Below are 24,367 nucleotides of genomic sequence, written 5' to 3'. Positions count from 1 at the left end.
GAGAGAGAGCGAGAGAGAGAGAGAGAGAGAGAGAGAGAGAGAGAGAGAGAGGGCTGGGAGAGGGGGGACCAAGTGATTGTGTTGGCGATGGCAACTGTGCAGTTTGTTTCTCTCTTGTTGGCTGCCTCTTTGGTTGTGTTTTTAAACAGGGTGTCAGTGAGCAAAGAATGTGTATGCAAGAGCAGAAAGCAGAGCAAGATAGCAATAAAAAAGTTAAGGAACATAGGCCTTGTGTGATGGTAACAGAGAAAAGAAGAGAAGAGAAGAGAAGAGAAGAGAAGAGAAGAGAAGAGAAGAGAAGAGAAGAGAAGAGAAGAGAAGAGAAGAGAAGAGAAGAGAAGAGAAGAGAAGAGAAGAGAAGGAGATTGTTTGGAAATGAATAAGAGAGAAAGTGAACTGTGGAGAGTAGAATGGAGGATAAAGGAGTGCAGATCCTGAGGAAGAGGGACACGAAGGGGTTTTGGCTGAGGGAAAACTAGAGCAGAGCAGGCTGAGGGAGTGAGAAAGAGAGCAAGTGAGTGAGATAGAGAGAGAGAGAGTGAGAGTATGTCAGGCGCTAGACTGACTGTAAACATGCTAAAACCTCACATCTCCCACCCGCAAGTTTAAATAGAAATGAAAATTGTGATAAAAGGATTTAAATAGAAGAAAAATAATAATAAATAGAAACAGTTACCGTTCCTCCTTCCTAAAGAAAGCACTTTCTTAGCTTCTCGGAGCAAAAAAGAAAACTCAAGTCTTTCACAACCAATTCTACATGTAACAATCCTTGGAACATCTGTCTTAACTTCCTCTTATGTGATCATCTGCTGCCCTGTTTCACTAACATCTACTTTTACTGTATGGATTGCAAGATTGCAAGAGTGAGTGTGATTAGTTTTATAGTCCTCTGCAGCTGGTCTGAGTTGCAGTGAACAAACAAATGCCATCATTACTTTGGTCCATTAAGCAATTGCAGAAATATTACAGTAACATAATTTCAAATAACATGCATTTAAAACACACCTTTAAAAGTCCAGACATCTCATGTGTGAGGGAATGGTCTGTTTGTGGGTGGTGAGAGACTTGGATAAGAAGGTGTCGTGTTGCCAGCGAGGACAGGACAGCCCAGGGTCGGACCAAGAGGGCAAGAGGAGATAAGAGAGCCAGTTCATTTCAGCACGGTAGTCTTCGACCATTCGTGGCCTCTCAGACAACTCTGGGCTGGGCTGATGCCAGGGATTGACAGGCGGTTGTGGCTGGAGATACAGAATGGCTGCATATGGGGGGGAAAATTCTGGGCTGAAAGTTTTTACAAAACTTCATTTTTGGTCAGCGCTTTCAGAATGTAAATGATGAACAGAATCAGACAATTTCATTTTGTACGTCATAATAGTTCCTTAAATCAACCTCAAAAAGTCAACTTTAGTGGTTACATCATAGTGTTATTTTCTGTCCACCATCACCTGCAGGAAACTCGGCCTGCTCACATTTTCGACCTTTTGTGGCTTCAAAATGACAGGCCTGAGAGAAGTCAGGGTCAGGGTCAAGGTCAGGGTCAGGTAGCATTCCAGCTGATAAGGAACGAGGCACCTTAATGAAAACATGTTTGAGTAATCGCATGTGTGTTCAGAAAGAGACAGAATGTTATGCCACAGACACAAATAGGCACAGATTGGTTGCTTGGCTGTCCCTCCTTTCTATTTCTGTTCATGTTAATGTGTGTGTGTACTTCCGTGTATCAGGACGGTTCGCATCACTGCAACATATATATCTTCCTGTGCATCTGCGTCATTATGCATGACTATTTTTGTATGTGGGCATCTCTGTATGCAATTTGATCCCTGGATGTCTCTCTTTCTTTAGCATCTGCTCCTCTCGTTTGTGGCGGAAAGCCGATCCACTTGGGTAAATCGGCTCCAAAGGTCTCTCTATCTTCCTGTTTGTTTTCACATCTTGTCTGCCGGTCTATCCACCTGCCTTCCTGTCATAACTCACATCCCATTACACACACTATTCAAGGGCTGTGGCTTTCATTAATTAAGAATTAACAAACCAAAGTTAGCGCCCTTGGCAAAATTATTTGCTGGCTGTGTTTGGGTGATGGAACAGGAGTTTGTTCACAGTTCCATTTTATTGCTTGTCCATCAGTGACAGTTCTCAGAGATGCCACAACATGCTTAAAGTCACATATACATTTGTCCTCATGTCAGTTTAGCACTACTTGTTGGTGTTGGGACAATTACAGATGTGATGAACAACAGTGGTTACCTGGTTTCTTTAGGATTTCTGTGACAATGTGTGTTGCTGTGTTTAAGCAGGTAGTTGCTTTGATTGTACCCAGAAAGCATCTCATTTCTCTTAGTGCTCTCATAATACATTTTCCTCTTGCACCGCTCCCCACTCTGCCTTCCTCACACACTAACCTAACAGCATCACAGGAATGCATTCAAAAATCTCGCAACACACCCAAAATCATACATACAGACATACATATACAGACACAATGACTCAGAGATGAACTTGAACTCACATTTGTAAACACCATATAGACATAAACACACTGACACATGCGTATGCTCTCTGCCTGTTTACTGCCATGTCTCTTCTCTAGTAATAGCTGCAGGCTTTTAACTAATCTGTAGTGTGAGAAACCCAATGGTGCCATTCCTGCTAATCAGGGTCAGACCAGTTTCAGTGTTGGCAAGGGCACTCATTAAACCACAGGATTTTAATCCATAGTTGTTTTAAGGTTAAGGTTTTTCTCTGTCTATTTTTACACATTTGCATTGTTGTCTTTGTGCTCATGTCACATGTATTTGATTTAGGGTTGCCCGATTTTTACGCACACGCACACGCACACACACACACACACACACACACACACACACACACACACGCACACACACACACACACACACACACACACACACACACACATACACACACCAGATTTGCTAGATTTTAAGTTGACAGATGACAGCTCTGTTGTCATCCCAGTCAGTGTTTGTCTGACTCCAGTCTCTGTGGTTTGTTACTGAAATTGACCACACCCGTCGCCTGTATATGTGGTTTGGTTAGCCGGTTTCAGCTCAGACATTTTTTTACCCATTGCATACTCCAGGAGCTGTTACCTTACAGTAATCAAAACAAATTCAAGAAAAACGTTCAAACGTTCCAAGGGTGCCATTCCTGCTAATCAGGGTCAGACCAGTTTCAGTGTTGGCAAGGGCCCTCCCTGACCCACAAGATTTGAATCCATAGTTTTTTTAAGGTTAAGGTGTTTCTCTGTCTATTTTTATACATTTGCGTTGTTGTCTTTGCGCTCATAACACATGCATTTTATTGAGGGTTGCCCAATTTTTACACACACACACACACACACACACACCAGATTTGCTAGATTTGAAGATGAGAGCTCTGTTGACATCCCAGTCAGTGTTTGTCTGACTCCAGTCTCTGTGGTTTGTTACTGAAATTGACCACACCCGTCGCCTGTATATGTGGTTTGGTTAGCCGGGTTCAGATCAGACATTTTTTAGCCATTGCATACTCCAGGAGCTTTTGCCATACAGTAATCAAAACAAATATAAGCAAAATGTTCATAAAGTGTGAAAGTCATTTTTGGTTTTTGTTTTTCAATAAATGTACAATGGAAATTAGAGTAAGATGATTATTTGTCAACCAACCATATTTCTAACTGTAAATCAGTACAATTCAATGGCAACACACTGAAACCTGGTTATATTGTGTTGTGAGTTATAGCGCGTATATAGACCAATCTATATACTATATCACTTTGTAAATTAGTCATAGTCATCTAAGGACCATTTTCAAATGTCATACAGACTGGCAATAAAATAATCTCCCTCTTTGTCTCTCTCTCTCTCTCTGTCGCTGTCTGTCTCTCACTAGAATACATCTCATTTCAGCATAAATATTTAATCAAATCATTCCTATTTAATATCATGTGCTACTTAATACCGATGCATTTCTCAACAGAGGTCATGTTATGCAGGCATATTGACTTCCTGAGTGTTCCTATGCTCCATTATGGCTGTTATAGTTTTCTGTTTAATTGCTTTATACTTCTCCCTCGCCGCGATGATCAATAATACAATAGGGGCATACTGTTTATTTAAACTAAGTGGTTAAAAGCCATGAACAATTGTAGATAAGTAAAGGTTACATTTTGTGTACATATTTCCAGAGTATCTCAGTGTGTTTCATCTGAACAGTTCTCTGGTCTCACTGACCTCTGTTCACAAGTGGTTTGGATTAACTGGGCTCAACAGTGGTGCACCATCCAAAAGAGCTTCCACTCTGTTGCCCCTTGCCCTTATTCCAATGATTAAAGCCTGTGTGGTGGCACTGCAGCTTGGCAAATGTATGACATGTGGTCACAGTGTGAGGTGACTATTGTATGCCAGTTGTATCACCAGGACACGGCGCAGCAGTGCAGAAATAACTGGACACAAGTATAGATTTTTCCATCACACTATTTCAGGATGCCTACTGTGCATAGTGTATCCGGTGTGTGTGCATGTGTTTGCATGCATGTGCCGTCTTGTTTCACAATATGTTCCAGCAATTGGAGCTGCATGTTGACCTCCATTTTTGCATTACTTTTGTGATATTGCATTCCACTGCTGTCAGATGAAAATCCTATCTCTATATGTGAGGATTTTTGTGGCCAGCCTAAGGATTACATGGCTCCTCTATCGCCTGAGAAAATGCTTCGACCTCTTGGAGTTATAAAACCCACTCAAAGCCCTGTTGAATAAAATCCAAACTGCATTACCATTGAGATAAATGCCTTGCTGTTGGGCTGTTTGTCTGTGAGATGCAAGGTTTTCACCTCACAACAGGTCGTTTTCGTTTGTACAAGTGCGATACAATATGAGGAACTCTAGCAGAATGGATAAACAACATGCAGGCTATTTGAAGTAAACACAACAAAGGCCTTTCCTGTTATGCCTCAGCTCTATGTAATGTGGTTTATTTGCCTGTCTGTAATTATTTAGCTTTTTAGACTCCTGTTCTTCTCCTCCCCTCCATTTCCTCCTCCTCTATTTCAGAATTTGTGAGCAACAGTGTTTTGAAATAGAGGCAGGCTGATACTGGATATTTGTAGCTTAGATATGTATGATTAGTCATGTTGAAAAAGGACAACATATTAACATTTGACTTTACCCCAAATCCTTGAAATTTGGTTATTGTGGTTATGATAAGATAACATGTATTGATTTTAGAGTTGATACTAGAGTTGGGCAGTATCCAAATTTTGACACCTTCAAATCTCCTCCCTATTTTACCACGGTAGACGATATTACCGTGACTTATTTTTAAGACCCCACGGTATACCGTATCACTGCACTACCGCCCAACCCTAGTTGAAACTTTTAACTTAACTTACTACAGTTAAATACCACAATTTACCACATTTCCATATCTTTCAACATATACAGCAATACCAATATAATGTATATTTAATAAGCCAGCAGCAGCTGATTAAAGCAGCACACAATTGTAGTATTTAGTCTGTAGCTGTCAAGGCCTATAGAGCAGTTCTTCATAAAGGAGAATTCCGGCCAATTATTATGTTAACGTTTGATCGCTATAGATATGCGAGTACTTTTTACTGCAAAAAATCCGACCTGAATCGGTGCAGGCAACACGTGTACAATGCAATTAAAATGTCTTTACAACATGAACAGGGCCCTTACGTGAGAACAAGATGCATTTTCGACTCAGACATTGTTCAAATTCACCTACCCTGTCTCAATCTTGCCGGTGGGTTAGCTGCTAGCTGCTAGCTGCTAGCTGTTAGCTGTTGCCTGCTAGCTGCCGTCAATTATGTGTGTTCAGCCAGGCATTTGTGAAAATCCTAACGCAGCAGTTCCGTGTTTATTTGTTGTCCATTTTGTGTGTGATCGATCTGGTGTTGGTGAGTACGAGGCATGGCAGTGTCGACCTGATCTGTGTGGTAATTTCTTTAGCCGGGCAAGCAGCCTTCGTCCCCGCCTTCCTCCTCCCTTAACCAACAACAATCCCCCGAGCGCCTGGTGGTCTGATGGGTAACCTCCATTCCTTCACAGTGACAAATTGTAGTTTATTTCCTCCTCAAAAATAGGTAATTGAGCACTGAATTGGTTATGACCATATCAGTAACTATGTACATGGAAACGGGATAAAGGATGTCTGTGGCTTGGACAGTGTTAACGTCACTGAAGGCCAGCTGTAGCCTCGCGCTGTCTCCTGTGAATTCAGAACTAAGTAGCAGGAAAAGATAGCTAAACAGTAGTGTGCAGATCATAGCTTGTGTGTGAAGAGTGAAGAGCGGAGTTGTTCACAAGGAAAGAAGCTTGGAGTAACATAACTAGGAGAATATAGCAGATATACAACACACGGAAGAGCCTTTTATGTTTGATGGTTGTCCCTATTTATTCTAACTCGAGAATACAGACGAAGAACTCGCCTCACAAGAGTTGGAAAGAACCAGACAGAGAGGTGCAACAGGCAGATGAAGCAGCTGCTCCAAGCACGAGTTACAGCTGGCCTTCACTAACGTAATTACACTGCAAGCCACATACATCATTTGTCCCTATTCCATGTAGTTACATAGTTACTGATATGGTCTGTTATACGGTACTTTGCAGAGTTTACTGGGTTGATGTGTGACTGTGGGATTTTTGCTTCTCTGTGCCAGACTGATGTCCGGAGGTGTTTGTCTTGGCTCCACTCTTTGTTTGATCAGGTTGTTCCTGGAATACTGACTGACCTGTGCCAAGGCCAAATGCATCTCTGCTCACAAAGTCAGCATTTACCCCTTGCTCCTGTCCCTTCTCCTTGTAATTGTTCCACTGGCCAGAACTTAGCACAATTTCACTCCATTTGAATCATTTGTAAATAACTATGCGTCTTGCAATATGACTGGGCCTGCATGATAATGCACTACCAGATCATTTCAACTTGGTGGAGGCCCCCAATCATATCAATTACTTATATTTTTAACGGAGCCTGATATGTTTTTAACTTTTGTCTCCATGTTGTTGCTGTGCTGTCTTTTCAAGTTTTGGAGTTAGTATTGCAAGACAAATTTCCGTGCCTATGGACAATAAAGTGTTATCTTATCTTAAACAAACAAAGAGGATTTTTCTGTCCTATGCTTCAGAGGAATGAGAGCTCTATTTGCCCTCGCTCACCTTTTCCTTTTGTTGTCTGATCTCAACCCCAGTCCAGAGTTTACTCTGCTACATCCTCACCTGAGTGTGAGAGTGTCTGCGGACCCGTTTAAGGTTCATAGAGGTTACCGACATTCCCAACATCACCACAGGTAAAGTAGCAGTGAGGTGACAATGCCCAGTAATGGATTGAATGTTTATTTGGAAAAACCTCCTAGCAGCTGACAAATTACAATACTTTGTTGTTGGCCACTCATTGATCTGCCATTAATGGGCTGTGTAATAATGCTCTTAATGTAGCTTATAGTATAAAGCGCTCTAGAGCATTATGTTAGCCATAATGGTAACCTATCTGCACTGAACAGAATCATCATCTGCTCTCTGCTGGGTCAGTAGAGGCTTCCATAGAGGAAATCATTCCCCATTAACACTATTAAATAATATCACAACAAACAGCAGTTTGCAATGTAGCTTGTATTTTTTATGTTTTGTGGCATATTCTCATGTTCCTGCAAATACATGGCCAAAGTTGTCATACAATGACAGGGCATCCACAGTGAAGTTTGATAGCAAATTGTTCTTCAGCTGCTTGACAGATGATCAGGAAACACCAGGCTTTTACCTTCTGTTATTTAAATAAAAGAGATGAACTTTTATTTTGGACAGGAAGGATGCATACATTTTTGACATCTACAGTACAACACTTTGTTTTAGTTTAACAAGTGAGCAGTTTTCCTTTACACTAAATAGCTAAGAAATGTCTTTCTGAGATCCCACCCATTTACATTTTCCTGGCTATCACCATACTGTATCACTGTAACAAGCTCCAGGAACAAAATATCCCATTTATGATAAACGTCCCTATTTTTCTGGCTGATTTACTGAAGGGCATGTTAAGACATAACTGGGGAATATATCTGGTGGATTAAATCAATTTCAATCTGGCATTGAACCCACAATGTATCTGGGGAGTAAGTGTTATACATTTAATCGGATGTTGCATAGAGAACATGTTCACTGGATTACACTTATTAAACTTGTTAAAGGCATGATGGACCTAAGATGTTTGAAATTGTTCATTGTTATGAATTTGATGAGTCAGAATTCCACCATCAAGTACTAGTCCTAGGTCTACTCCCTGATCTTCATAGTTCAGTGCTTTGCTTTGTATTTCTGCCATTTGGTGTGCAGTCCAACATCTCTATGGAAAATGTACACTGAATTGATGACTACGGGGAATTCTAGATATGTATACAGGTGCATTGGGGCTATGGTATTTAAATTATTAACTTTGGTATCTAAACCCACCCCATGGGTAACATTGGACCCCCCCAAGGAAATTTTAGCATTCACATTTTCCATAGTGATTTTAGACCAGGCTCACTGGTCTGCCTACAAGATAGCACCAGACTTCCAGTCTCTCTCAATTTTCTTTCTATACTCTTTAGCTGCTTCTGCAGTCCCTGTCCTTATAAGCTATGGAGTGGTTCTCTTGATAACCTAAGCTTCCTAGGTTTACTCCATCCCTGGTCCTATATCCACTTCCTTCCTGACCTTATTTCTACATCTATCTCTGTCTTACTCCTCAACCTGATTCTTACACCTCACCTTGACGTCATTTCCAGCCAGCCCTTTGACCTAAGCACCCTGCTGATCCTCATCCTCTATAATGCCCTGACCTGCACAGCCAATAAATCCACCTGACTGTCTTAGCACTCACTTCCCAATGCAATTAAAGTTATCTTTCACTTTGCTGGAACATTAGACACACCATATGTGCCCCGTTATGAGTCACTGTGATCTATACAGAATTTATGTAGACAGATATTTTTATTTTTACTCTCCATTTGCTTGCAATTTTGGAGAACCTATACCTATACATATAATATATATATAAATATATATAGTGTTAATTGTGTTTTAACAGGACATGGCACACCAAACAAAAGGGCACCACTTTAGGTTTTAAAGATTCAAATGTGCTAGTTTTCCAGCAAAGTGAACTATCACTTTAAGAGTTTGGACCAGCAGCTGAAGAGAGTGCCTTAATAAGATTAGCCCTGCCACTTCACAGCCACAGCTTAAGAGGCACCTCTGCTGACCTGTGTGTCTCTATCCAGCAGAGACTGCATGTGTATTTGTTTGTCAATGTATGTATTATGAAATGATGTTTGTCAGTGGGAGAACCGGTTCATTTGTGTCTGCATGTGTGCCTGTCTAATTCTTTTGATGCAACATTTTTTTTTTGCAGTATTTTTGTGTGAGCGTGTGTGTGTGTCTGTGTGTGTGTGTGTGGGGGTGGGGGGGGGTCTGTACATGAACTTGGACATAGCAAGACAAGCAAGACATGCCTTCGCAACATCAATCCCCTCAAATCAGAATGGAGGCAGTATATTACGCCTGGGGTATGCACAGTTTGTCTATATTGCAGAAGGTTTATGCCACTCAAGAATTCAGAGTATGCACTCATCCCTTCAACCTCTCAACCATCCCTTACACCTTGTCTATTGCCAGGCACTCTAGGCTACTAGGCTGTGATTTTGGATGAAACAGGCTGAAAACAGGCAAGCATTTTAAACCAACAAGAAAACAATTTGTCAGAAAAAGAGCACACGGGATCACTGAATTTTCTCACTTAAGTGTTTCCTTCTTAGCACTCAGAGATGAAGACTGTTGGTGCTAGAAGCCACGCCAACAAAACCATAGCCACAAGTAAACTGGGGTAACTTGACATAAGCCCTGTATGGGCTGAAGTTGGCAGATGTGTAGTTGGTTGTGTTGGTTGCGTGTGCCAGATGCCACATGGCTCTAAATGGGCAGTTAGGGGGCAGCTAGTTAGGGACAGTGAGTAATATGCAACGTAGTGTTCTTGTTTACCCCAGGCATCACTTTACGAAAGCCAGGCACCTTACTGGGAAGCATTTAAGTTGGCATTAAAATCATAATCAGAGGTCTGTTTATAATCAGGTTGACAGCAGGCAAAGAGAAGACCCCCCCAATCCCCCACAAAACTACCCCACCATACACCCTCACCAGGGCTGCCTTTCTCCTTCACTCATTCGGCCCTCCATCCTTCCCTTCTATTCAGTTATCCCCACCTCTATCCAGCCTTTGCCCCAGGACCTTAAGCCACTTTACATTCCAGACATGTTCCACCATCTTGGCCCATCATCACCAGCAGAGACTTGACCTGATCAAACATCAGTATTATAGTCAGTGAACACTTAGACTCAGACTCACCACCTGGCTGTCATTCCACATTCTGTAGCAACAGGGGAATAAAAACTGATGACAAGTTAGTTAACAGAAAGAGTTGTATGTGTTCTGTTCTGTTTGGGATGCTGGAGACCTTGGAATTTAGTATCTCATACATCTAAATCAAACAGACTTTTTCTTTGTATCCATGATTGGTTTTGAGGGCACAGCCAACTCAGTATTACACACCCTTAAACTCAAATTGAATTAATTACTAATTATTTTTAAATGCTGCCCAGTATGTGGAAATTGTAATCACTCAAAATGGGCATTAGATTAAAAGCATTAAAAACTTGTATAAATTGTAAAAAAAAATGTATTATATGTTAATAATATTTGGGTAATTGGTTGATTGTGAAATCCGACAATAATTTGGAGGTCCTTTAAAAGAATGTAGAAATTAAGGCGATACAAATAAAACATGAGAGTTAGTTAGCGGTCTACTTAAAAATGCTCAGCCTTTTTGACATGAAATAAATTAAACCTGCATGAAAAGGTTTTCTAAATGGATCTGGTTTTTACAAGACATAACATTTATGCGTATGTGTGTCTCCCTAGAATTAAATAGCAATTAAGAATGAATACATTTACTGTAATAGCTTCTGACTAATGGGCTCTGACAATTTACTCCATTGTAGTATTTTTCTTTTTGTTGTGAGCATTGGAGTGATATGTCTTCATTAGGATATAATGAGGCAACAACAGCTGTTCACATACATGGAGCTTTTCAACTGACTGTAGATAAGACAATCTACTGATAACTCAAAAAGTAAACAATATCCCGGCCTCTCTCTCTCTCTCTCTCTCTCTCTCTCTCTCTCTCTCTTGCACTCTGTCTGTCTCTTTCTGTACTTTCTCTCAGGCCTTATCTAGCGTTGAATGTTTTTCACTTAAACTCATACTCTGCTAACATGCCCATCACCCATCGCCAAATAGGCCGGCTGTTACAAAACACTCTGTTTCATGCCAGGGTGCCGGCTCTGGCAACACATCTCAGCCACCTCCCAATGTTGTGTGTGTGTGTGTGTGTGTGTGTGTGTGCGCGAGAGTGAGAGAGAGAGAGAGATTAAGAGTGGAAATGAAAAGACTCCAAGTCAGAGGTTGACATAGATGTCTGTGTGTTTCTGTGCATTTGTCAGTTTTTTTTGCTGTTCTTCTACCAGGGATTATTTAGGAACGCTCATTTCACTTTCAGCCGTCACCTTTGACCTCTGAATTTTCTTCCAGAGGAACAAATTGAAATTCTTCTGTATGTTGATGCATTTTTGTCTTGTTCCTCTGCAAAACAAAAATGCTTCATCCTGCCAAACAAACAACCAAACGATCTCACACTCTACATTTACAGACGCTCATGTGATATTTCATGTTTGTTCATGTGTGTGTGTGTGTGTGTGTGTGTGTGTGTGTGTGTGGGTGTGTGTGTGTGTCCGGGTTGAAGGTAGAATTTAATCTTTGATAGTGTTATCAGTTCCTTGGTGCTGAAGGACTGTTTGGAAGACCCACTGCAGCTCTGACCTACTTGTGTCAGTGCATGGGGCTGCATGTAGACTGTTTTCATTGAGTGTGCGTTGCATGTGTGTGTTTAATAGCGCTGGGAACAGTGTGTGTTTGAGGCAAACTCTCTGTGGATGTGGGGAGTGTGAGAAGCTGGGTGTTTTGACAGCTTTAGACCAGTTTCAGTACAGTGCTGAGGCAGGGTTGTGCGGCCTGTTGGATATTTGGGCGAGCTGTAGGGGTGAGAATAGGGTTATTGGAGGAGTGGACACAAAGGGAGGAGATGAGGGGAGAGAGCGTTTCATAACAAAATGCTCTACGTCCAAGTGATATCCAATGTCCATTGCTTAATATTAAATCAACTTACAATTTTATCTAAAATCAATCAATCTGAGCCCAAAGATGTTCACCTTCACCATGACAATGAACAGGTAGAGAATCGTATTAAAACACCAGCAACTTGTGAAAACAGGTGTCAGATTTCTTTATGTTGAAAGAGGGATTGTTAACTGCCAAATGAAGCCCTTCTTGAATGTTTGATAAAAAGTGAGATGAAGGCATTTACAGAGGTAATATGAAAGTATTGTAAACATTGTGAAATGTATTCTCAGGATACCAAATGGTGACGTCATGAGCTTGAAAGTATTTTGGTTTAAATAAACAAATTCAACCCTTCAACAAAACTTGAGGAATATTGGATGGCGTTGCATGTACTGCAAACTAAACTGAGTATTTGTCCAAGCAGCAGGACACTACTTGTTTAGATAATTATGCCAAAGAATGATCTCACCTCATTCTCCCAATTTGAATCTCACCAAAGTGTAAAAGCATCGGGAGTAGACTTCCCACACAGTTAATAAAAGAGTGATAAAGCATGTAAACAAAGCCACTCTGTCCTTTCGGTATTACTGTAGCTAAAAAGGCCAGGCATAGGCTCAGCCTGTGCTGCTTGAGAGTTCTCTCACAAGTACACCTCTCTTAACAAAGGGGCTGCCTCTCCACATTTCTAAGCCCTCTCAGTGCCAGTGCTGTTGAACCCCTGCTTTTTCCAGCAGTGTTCCAGCCCATCTTTCATGCTGTTTCATTCCGGCCATGCCAGCCAGGTCAGGGGCCGGAGTTTTCTCAGGGCTTCAAGACAACACTAGACAAATAGACATCTCCACTTTGTTGCACATTAAAAAACTCTTGATCTCTTAACCGTGGTGCTGTGCTATTGTTTGTGCGCTTATGCATATTTTGTGCAAGAACCTGCATAAAAACACACATCATTGTGAGTTTGTTTGGATACACTGAGTAGCAGAAGGGTCGTTCAATAGATTTGTGGTTTGATATAGCATTTTTGTGCTTCACTAAACTCTTTCAGGCTAGACATACGGACTGGCAGCCACTGCTGATACACACTGTCACAAAGATGTTGCTCTCGGTGTAGTGGCCTTCAGTTGCAACACTGAGAAGAGAGTTCTATACCTCCTTTGTCTTCCAAGTGGTCAGTACCAAATCTTACCAGTAGATGTCTGTCTTCAGTCTCCCACAGTCATGAAAGGAAGTTGTTAGCTCAGACTGTCCACTGTCCCTGTATTGCCCAACATGGCAAAATGTCCAAAATGAAATATAAGATAAAAATGTAATCTAATACCACTTCCAATTCCACTTGCACCTCTTATCTCAGATTGCAGGCATGGCTATATAGAAAGGACACATGACTCAGAAAAAGGTTCCTGTCTTAAAAACATGCCTGGGCAAAGTATTTAGCTTGATAACATCACATTAACAAAGTAATTTAAGTTTAAAGTCAAAATAGATTTTGCTGGCAGAATAGTGAGATATTTTACCTCCTACATGGCAGCATTTTTCTTCTTTGGTACAGCCTAACATTCCAGAAATGCATTCCCAGACATTGAGCTCTTTGAAAAATGTGAAGGGCAAAAAAACCTAAGTATTTTCCACAGCAATCCACAATCTCCTTTTTCTCTTGGCTCCTGTATTGGCTTTTGCAGAAATACACAAGTGTTGCTATGTGGTAGCTAGTTGCTATGCCTGAATACCCAGAATAACCATAGGAGAAAAAAACTCTTCATTGCCTGTGAGTAATTACTATTGGATAATTTATCTGGATTTCTGTTTGCATAGGGAACGATTTACATGAATGAGCAAGGGTTAAAGAAGAGTTTAAAATAAAATCAGATGGGTATTTATGAAATAACTTTTTTTTGGCACATAGGTATTTATTTTAATCTTGGTAAATATGCTGTATGTTTTATTTTTTAAATGCCCAATCCCTCGTAATAATGATAGAGAGCCTACACAGCTGTGATCAAATGTTTAAACAACAAAAGACCGCATGCTTTGTGGGATGTATTGAGTTAACAGGATGGAAAGCACCGTTTCGCAGGATATGATTGGCTCTTGTGGCCTAATCTCTTATAAGACATTCAAGTGGCTATTTTCAGCACCGTCATTCGAGACCTCTTGCATTGTATTAAATTTGTTTGGAGTGTTCAGCCGCTTTTGTTGGGTGATATTTGTGTTTAAGGATTTGTGTTAAGATAGGCTTCCCTAGCTCTAAGTCTACCAGCACAGAAAAACTGAAAATACAAGCGAATATGCATCAGGGGTTCAATTTTAGGGTTGGAATGGATGCACAAGCCGTCCGTTTTAAAATATGCAAATGTTCTTATGCCTTCTTTCTATTCTACCCCCAAACATGTCACGGCCGTGCAGCTGTGGTTGCAGTGTGGAGGCTTAGGTTTGCCGTTCTATTCCAAATCTTATTTCTTTCTGAGAGCACCTGAACGCAGCACAATGTGAGTTGGTCGACTTCTGTCGTGACGCGCAGTCGTGGAGGCGTGCCTCAGAGGAAATCAGCTGGGGGATACAACAACAGAAAAGGAGGTGGTTCAGACAGAAATATCTTTAGGCCAGTTCTGTTTACATTTGATCCTAAAGGTGTCTGATTGAAACCCAACAGCATACCCGGTCTGCAGCAGCGAGTCGGTAGCCTACTTGTTGAGGACTGTGGGACGCTGGGTTAAGAAGGCAGCAAGGGGAAGTAAGAGGAGAGGATGTGAAAGGGCAGAGGTCCTGCAGTTATACGCGCTCTTTGATAAACAACGGCACCACCGAGGCCACGTCTTCGTTCTTCGCGCGTTTTTGTCCGGTTTGGGTGACCGGCTGAACCACCAGCAGAGTGGCATGTGGGTCAATTCCGGAACCGTCGGAAGGTAGGGACCCCTCCTGCAGCAGTACTAGGTCACATGCTCCCAATGCCCTTCTAGTTGTGCACTAAGAAATCCACCCACCGCTTCATTGTAATATCAGTTACTCTAAATATTCATAAATCATCAGCTCTGTTCAATTCATGTCATGCCCATTGTCCTTAATGGGGTTTTAATCTCCTCTTCAATATCTATAATGTCCGTGTAATAGTCTTAAAGGCTCCTATATTTGACACGTTTTACATTGTTTTAGCAGCAGCCTACATGTTACAATGGAAGATGTTTTCTTTAATCCCACGCGTGCAGCACAGACTGCTTTAGAGCATTTCGGTTCAGTGTTGTAGTACAGCGGATGGGCTTGGCACATTACGCAAGACTTATCAGCGCATCATGTGGAATGCAGGCTGATATCTACCTGCCTTTTAACAACAATGATACTTGAAAGACATCATACCATCGTTCTTAACGTGGTGTGTTAACCTGCATTTTTTTCTCCCCCCCACAGGGATAATAATACAATAGGCTAGGCAAAAATATGAATGAGCCAGGTAGTTATGAATGGCTGCGGGGAGAGGGAGCGCACGAGGTGCTTTTCATTGATGAGTGTAGCCTGGTGATGCTACAGCACAGTGTTTAGTGGAACAGCATGCATTGCGGATCAAAACTGTGACAATAGACACGTACAGCGCAGAATCTCAGTTTGTAAGAATCCACACGCACTCGTGCACGCACGCGCATGAACACACACACACACACACACACACACACACACTGTAAAAATGTAATGCTGATCCTGTGGCTATGATGTCACCGGAGGGCTTGTGTTACAGCAGAGTGGCTGCTTGACTGCTGAAGAAGCTTCTCACTATATTTGGAAATGAACAAAGAAAGAATATTGTACACAATGATTTTTTATTTCACCATATATTCATTTCCAGTCATCAGCAATTAATCATATCTGCAGGACTTGGTTACATAAACAATTTGGCACAGTTCTCTTCCTTCTTGTGCAATCTTTGTCTTTTGGCCAATATATTTTTCTCTGGAAAACATGTCCATTACTCTAATGGCTTCCCTGTGACTAGGGCTCATCCTTTTGTGGAAACACCAACTGTTACAAATTGTATTATTTAATCTAGCAATACTAAATATTTTATCCACATCTTTGTAAAAATATTTTTTGTCTTGGTTTTAGACTTTCTATTCCTACTTCTGTTGACTCAATGGTCAGTCCTGTCATTATGTATAACATCAGATGGATCTAGTGCTTCTTATGGTTGATGATGATGCCCAACAAGTTTGTCTGTGTTAACATCTTTGAGATTTCATAGTGCAGCACTGACAGACCCACATGGAACAGTCAGCCCGCATTATCTGACGCCGTGATTGTTCTGACCCGGGTATCAGGCTGTAGTGGATGGTATTGAGGTGTAAGAAACTTTGCAATCGTGTATATGTTTTATACTTAATGTGTGTGTTCTCTTAGGTCTCTTAGGTGAATCCAGTATGTTTGTGACCCAAAATCCATTAACCGTAGAGCTACGGTGGGAAAAAAGTTTTAGTTTTTAGTTTGCAAATATACTGTATAATAGTGTGATAATTAGGGTCCAGGCTGTTTTGAGTTGAAAGGACCAAGGCCTTTTTTTCGAGCCCATTTTTAAAATATATTTTACATTACCTTCCCTTTGATAAAGTTACAACCATATTTGGGTCACCGACTGAGTCCTTTAGCTCAATGTTAAAGTAATTCTCAATTGCTTTGACTCATTTTAATAGATAAAGAACAGCAGTATCAGAACATTATGTACAGTGTATATGTATGTATGTATGTGTGTGTGTGTGTGTGTGTGTGTGTGTGTGTATATATGTATGTATGTATGTGTGTGTATATATATATATATATATATATATATATATATATATATATATATACATATATATATTTCCCTTCTTCTCCTAAACATAGTCAAAGCCGTCTCAAAGAAAGTACTGATGTTTAATGGCAAAGGAATTGACATCTCATACCTGTTTATTTTATTTAAAAAAAAAGTCCAGAAAAGAAAATTTTAAAAATGGTTGGGAAAGTGGAGAGGTGATAGAAGTAAAGGGATCCTGGAAGGTAGTAACCAGAAATGTTACAAAAATATGTTACTGTGTGTGGATACTGAAAAAAAAAAAGGTTGTCAAATAAAAATGAGAAATAAGTTAAGGCAGCGAGAGAGATGGAGAGAAATAGTAGGTGGAAACTATGGACAGGGGAGGAGGAGGAGAAGAAGGAAGATGATTGGGAGGGATAAAGGAAATTAGGGCATCAAGAGGAGCCTTCCTGTATTTACAAAGCATAATTGCAGCAGAGAGAAGAGAGGAGGAAGGCTTTCTTAAGCAGGCTGATATGCGGCTCCCAAACACCCTCTCATTCATTAGGATTGATTGCTTACATATCGCTGTTTGCCACGGGACGCCGCACAATAACACCAGTACCGGCATCTGCAGTGGGTGAGGCAAGTACGTGCCGGCATGCATGTGTGTATGCATGTCTGTGCTAGTATGTGTGAGTCTGAGGTCTACTGTCAGACATCCAGGGAGCCGAGCAGAGGCAACAGACCAGGTTATGTAACCAGTCTGTGCCAGCTGTGCCTATGGCAGTCACTGCCTCAAACATCCACATAACACACACTCACACACACACACACACACACACACGCACACACACACACACACACATACACACAGACGCGCACACACAGATGCACACATGCACACACACACACACACTTGAAAAGTATACACTAGTACGAATGGGTAGACTTTTTATTTCAGGAGCAGACATTTGACAAAAAATAGTTATAAAAGAATTAGGTTGCATACATGACTACACATGTAGCCGTCATTTCTTCCAACAATTACACATGGACACTTTGACTATGCAGTCAAGCCTGTGATAGTGTAAACTTCAAAGCTCTGTGTGAGTGCGCCAGTGTTGGCCCATAGATAGAGTGGGTGGATATTGGGGTCATTTTATTTTGCGGTTCTGGGTGGAGGGAGCGGAGAGGCAGGCGGCCCAGACAGGGTGTTGAGCTGAACTCCAGCCATAAAGAAGAGGACATAAAAGAGGCAGATGGGGGCTGCGGAGAGCATTGGGATGAGCGGTTGCTGCCAGCGTATTGCTAAGGGTGTTGCGTAACAGAGAGAGGGAGACAGAGGGTAAGCAAACTGGGTGTGGGAGAGCTGTCTGCTTAATGCTTCTTTTTGATTGCTATTCAGAAAAGTGTGAGGTCATAAATAGATAGATTGATAGATTGATTGATTGATTGATGGATAGATAGATGGATGACGTCTAATAAAAGGGGCCGAGAGGGTATGCAGTTGGATGAGACAGAAAAAACAGGGAGAGGACATGAAAGAGGGGTGATGGAGAGAGGTTACTAAAAGACGGTGAGGGAAGAGAAGGATAGAATAACTGTGAGCTGGAGAATTACAATTGGAGAATGAATACAGAATAAGAAGGAGAGTGGAGGGACTTTGTGAGCGGGTCAGAATGTGTGGTTGAGTGGGCACAGCTGGGAACAAACCAGACAGACCTAGACAGACAGAATAATAAATAAAGGATTAAGAAAGGAAGTGTATAAAAAAACAAGAGGTAAAGACGCCAGGAACTGTGCAATGAGGTAGAGCTGTAAGCCATATCCTTATGAAACCCCCTCCGGCCTTAAAGCAAAGCCATACTGAGACACACACTACCGAAATTATGCATGAGCTTCTTTGTCTGTCTGGTCCTCCGGCATCAAACACGCACGCACTTTCCAGACTAAACCTGAAGGTTGGTTTTTGTGTGTTGAGTGGGCGTTTGAGTTCCTGTCACAGCGTAACTATCACTGTAGTCTTGCCTAAACCTGTCAATATACGAGTAAGAAATAAATGCAAAAAAACTGGGAGAGAATCTCATTCTCTCAATAACACACACAAGCTCTATGGTTACATGCCAACACTTCTTTGCCCTTGCAGCCTCCTTTGCGGCCTTGTTGGGAAGATGATGAGATCTAGACATCTTTTTGCAGTTAATAGGTCATCAGCTAAAAATGAAACCTGAGCTTTGCAGCTTCTCTTCCCACTCTAAGCTGCTCTGCTTTCACAGTATCCGGCTTCTGCTCATCCCTCCGTCGGGCAATTAAAAAATAATTGTTTGTGAAAGCTTATACAGTTTAAATATAAACCTGAGAGTAGGTGCATATCTATCAAGTGCAGTGGTGTGCGAGTAAGCAGTTATGTGTTGACCGACGTATGACCAGAGTCTCAGTCGGAGCGCGATGCAGAGCCTCCGGTGGAGGATGGTATCTGGGAGCTGGGTACTGTTGATCCCCCTGTGAAACTGTCCACACCACCACCAACGCCACCTCCCGGTTACATCATTGCTCGCATCATTCAGGCCCTAAGCTCATTACCACATGCACACACATGAATGCACACTCTCATTGCCCATATGCGTGCAGACTTCCAGACTGGTCTGACTTCCAGGGGTCAGTAGTAGAGGGTGTTGTAAGGTACTCTTGTCTTTTTTTTCCTCCATCTGTCTCTATCAGCCTTGGTTATTGTTGGTCTTGCCCTTTTTATCCCAGTGGCATGACTGACTGATTCTAATGCTGGGCGGACAGTCCCTCTCTCGCATTGGAAATACTAGGAATGAACACAACTATGTACCCTCTCTCCCCCTTTGCCATATAATGTGAATATTACAGCACCAATTATGTAATATTTTAGGCTTCATACTTGGTCCTCCATACTTCTTTTCCTAATACAGCACAAAGAGGGCTGCTGTTTTGGCAGCTGCTGTGACCATTAGGCATATAGCTGTTGGATAAGTGCAAGGTTGTAACGTTTTATTGCTTCTTCTATCTCTCTACTCTACCTGTAGTACGTGTCTTTGAAGGTGTTGCAGCCAGACAGGTGGTGATGGGAAAAGAGTATTTATAACTCTGAAAGGCACAGCTTTATCTGTTTCATATAGGCCATTCAGGAAACTGCCTTCACTTTTAACTCTTTTCTTCAGCTCAGATAGACAAAGGTAGGCTCTCTGTTCTGCACTTCCTGGCTTACACAATTGGGAATCCTTTTTGACAGGAAAGATGTTGTTGATAAGGGAAATCATTGTCTGAAGTACATGGGGAAGAACTTAGTTCTATCTAGTAGCAGTGGTATTAGGAACAGGTTGGGGGTGTGTTTAGACATAAAGAGCAGGTCATGGTTGATTAGCAAAGTGCACACATGGCTCATGTGTCCGATGAATAGATGCCATTTTTAGCTGCTGGAGTCTGTCAGTGTTGCAGTGGCATCCACGTCAATGGAATAGCAAGTGAAGGCCTTTATGAATGTTTTAGATGCTCTATTTATGGGGCCTTGGGGTGGGTCTTTGAACTAGTTGCTAGGACGGATGGACTGATTAGCCGACTGCAGGTCTTACAGTGTGTGGGCTGGTTATGCAATGCAGCAGATTCTTTCAGGAATGTTTTAGAAAATAGGTACAACATGTATTAGGTATTAACATGTGTTTTGACATGTCAGAAATGTTTGTAAGCAGTTTATGGGAAGGGGATTTTGTTAAGCTTCTCACAGTGATGTGTGGTTTTAAAAGAGGAAGTCAGTTGAGCTTTGTGCATAACCACTTCTGTCTTGTGCTATGGTTAATTCTGGAGTTAACAGGTGGTCAAACATGCAACTAAATGTCTCCACCCCCTCTGTGTAAGCCTGAAATAAATATATTTGACCCTTACAGATGATGCATATCTCCCCCTGGGCTCCTGAATGACCTAAACAGCTAATTACAAATGTATTTGTGAGGGATTGATGTCTTTTTGTTGCTGCCAAGTAGATGTATCATCACTTTTTATTATGTTTTCTATGAAGTGAAGATGCTTTCAAGAAGGGGACAGATAGGATGATCGACAAACAAAGCAAGAAAGGGATAGAGAGCTCAAGGGAGCTCTCTCTCTTTTCTTTCTCTCTTTGCTGTTATAGAAATAGCTCTGCGGTCCCTCCATTCCTTAGCCTGCAAACCATGTGTTCTGTTGAGGAGTTTGGCAGAAGCCTCTGTACACTGGTTAGTAGCTACAGCTACGGGGGCTTGGAGCCTTAACAAAGCTTTCTGGACCGGGCCAGAGTTAGACGCTTCTGTGCCTGGTGCCAGTTGCTTTCATTGCGTTATCAATGTGATTTTAATTTTCCATGAATGTTGAATTAACATCTTGTCTTCCACTCTCTCTTTTTACCTGTTCTCCAGGGCCCTCTCCATGGATATAGACACAGACTATGAGCGGCCCAATGTGGAAACCATTAAATGTGTGGTGGTAGGGGATAATGCAGTAGGCAAGACCAGGCTAATCTGTGCCCGGGCCTGCAATGCCACCCTCACACAGTATCAGCTGCTTGCCACCCACGTGCCAACCGTCTGGGCCATCGACCAGTACCGTGTATGCCAGGAGGTGGGCAGTCACATACACATAAACACACACAGCCAAACACAGTGGGGAAGTAGCCACATATAGACAAACTCTGTTATACTTTTTAACAGCATAATAGTCTCGGAAAGGAACTTATTTTGGTGGAACATTTGCTCCTCGTAAAAGAAAACGTCACATACAATATCAAATGAAGTTAACTGGTCTCACAATGCAGTAAGGAAGCTATTTACATTAGATGGATACATGTTTAAACATTATTGATCTTACCAGTGTATCACCTTGTGTACTTTGTCCATAGCAATTCCGTCAACTGGTCCCAAAACATCCCGTTACATACCGGTAGTAAATGCCTTAAACAAACATTTAAATTTTTATAGTCATTCACGGAAATAACCAAGCAGAGCTGCCTTGCTCGCTCGCATGTCTGCCTGTTAACTTGTGCACGATCCAAATTTTCAAAACATGTTGTCAGGCTTTGTCCTGACAAATATACTTCCGTTGATCTAGACAAATGGGAATTACAAGCCAGCCTCGAGTGGCCACTACACAAACTAGTGTTTTTGGCACTTCCGCGTTGGCTTCATTTATCAGCACAGCACGCTTGGGAAAATTTCTTTTCTTCAGGCCTATAAAATGCATCTTAATTCTAAAAACAATGCGGTTTGAAATTGTACATTTCTTTTCTTCCCGGGTAATTGCATAATCCTTCAGTTCCACTAAAACACAAACATCAAAATGAAGTTAAGACCTTATTAACCGGCTTACATGGACATTTGTCTTTGTTGCAGGTGTTAGAGAGATCTCGTGATGTAGTGGATGAGGTCAGTGTGTCCCTGAGGCTATGGGACACATTTGGGGATCATCATAAAGACAGAAGATTCGCCTATGGCAGGTGAGCAGATGCATACACAACGACCGACAGACAGACAGACAGACAGACAGACAGACAGACAGACAGACAGACAGACATGCACGCACGCACACAGGCATCCAGACATTCTACAAAGCAAAACCTAGTTACTGACCCAATAACACAATTATTGGCTGACCCCGGGGTTAACTTAATAACAACACGTTCCCCTTTCACAATTGGTGCAGCCAAAAGAATGCTTTCCTTTGGCTGTAGAATTTGTATAGCCTGGACACAATGTCTTTGGACAAATATGTGACCAAATTCATTCTTGGCTGATTTAGGAGGAAGTAATTTACAATGAGAATGTAACTATCTGTGTGTCACACCCACATAAACAGGCCCACATTACATTTACTTGCCCCAAAGTTGTTTTTTGTGTAATCCAGCTGCCACTCTTTTTAGTTGACCTCTCTTCCCTCAAGCTGTTACATCCTTCCTCCACCAGACATGATTGGATCATCACTCTATCCTCTTACTCCCCATCCCTTTATCAAATCTGCTTTATTGGCATGAAATGCAAAAGTACTTATTGCCCAAGCAAAACCAGCAAATACCAATTCAAATGACAGTAACACAGAAAGTGAAGATACCTACATCATAAAATGAGTTTTGTTAATAGACAATTCATTATTAACCCACATATAAATCTAAATACAATCATTTTGGGTTAAAGGAAATCTGGCGACACTGTACATTTGTTTTGTCTAGTAACTGCATTTGTCTTTTACATATTTTCAATACTATTTTAACTGTATTGTATGCATGTCTTTTATAATTGAATGTTTCTCTTGCATAGTCATATGCCCTAACCAGACAGAAACATCCACACACACATACATGTACATGTTACACTGCCATCTGTGAGTTCTCTCAAGGGTGTGGGTGGATGTAGCATGTCATCCTGTCACCTTGTTGCAAGTGCATCTGCTTGACAGAAGATCCGTTTGTGCATTTATAGGTTGCATATAGTTTCAGCGCGTGGCTCAAATTCCCTCCCTTCTGTGGTGTCCTTCCACGTTCTCAGTGTCAGTACATCTGCACAGCGATCCGCCTCTGTTTGTGTGTGTTCTGGTGTGTGGGCGCTTGTGTGGCTGTCTGTCTGAATGTCCTGTATGCTTTGTCAGTCTGCAGTCAGCTGATAAAGACACAGTGCCAGCTCAGCTGTTTTCCGCCTGCCTGCCTGCCTCCATGGCGTCTGCAGCTCCAGGCATCAACCTGCCCTACCCCCACCCCCCCCCCCCTCCTCCTCTTCCAGCTCTGTTCATCCACTCGTTCATCTGGACCGTGCCCTCTCCTCCAACCCGCCCTCAGTCTCCTCTACCTCTTCTTCACCTCCCCTCTCCCTCCTCATCCCGTAATCCAACTCCCATCATTTGCCTTCTGTATAGACCCTTTCCATAGAATTCCATTGCAAGGCAACAACCATGACCCTGGTTAAACTTCATGTCTAAAGATGTCATTCACATACACTACAACAAGAAATCAGCTTCAGGTCATTTGGAATGTTTTTCTTCACAACTGTGAAATGGTCTTTAGCCTTGACACTTTGCTGTTCCAAAACCCTCTCCACACATTCCTCCTCTCTCAGCCTTTTGTTGATATCAAAACATCACATTGTTAGACAATACCCAGACTGTCACATGCTTTGTTAGGAGAGGAACAATCTGGTTGGGAAACAATATCGGCCTGAAAATAGGCTAAACCAAACTTAACCGGAGCCAACCTCAACTTAAATTTTTTTTTCAGTCAACAGAAATTTATAAAAAAAGAGCTATTTTGCTTTTTGTCTAAATATGCCAGGCAAAATCATATTGCACGTGTAAGCATTTGTTCTTGTGAGCAGTTTAAGTGGTGCCCTATTACATTTAATAT

General features: G+C 41.7%; 1 protein-coding gene across 7 annotated transcripts in view; it reads left to right on the top strand.

Moving 5' to 3' along the window:
- The window catches only part of rhobtb4 (Rho related BTB domain containing 4), a 45,160-nt gene that overhangs the window by 2,880 nt on the left and 17,913 nt on the right, over positions 1-24,367 (top strand). For 6 of the 7 annotated variants that reach the window (XM_034872518.1, XM_034872515.1, XM_034872519.1 and 3 more), the window contains exons 3-4: positions 21,402-21,603; positions 22,371-22,474. In XM_034872518.1, the coding sequence (XP_034728409.1) occupies positions 21,412-21,603; positions 22,371-22,474 (296 nt within the window). In that variant the 5' untranslated portion in view covers positions 21,402-21,411. Of the gene's footprint in view, positions 1-14,759; positions 15,134-21,401; positions 21,604-22,370; positions 22,475-24,367 lie in introns of those variants that run through there. The other variant, XM_034872514.1, reaches the window with a different exon arrangement.

Source organism: Etheostoma cragini, chromosome 5, assembly GCF_013103735.1.
Source record: "Etheostoma cragini isolate CJK2018 chromosome 5, CSU_Ecrag_1.0, whole genome shotgun sequence".
In the NCBI taxonomy this organism is placed as follows: domain Eukaryota; kingdom Metazoa; phylum Chordata; class Actinopteri; order Perciformes; family Percidae; genus Etheostoma; species Etheostoma cragini.
This window is presented reverse-complemented; position numbering and strand designations above follow the sequence as displayed.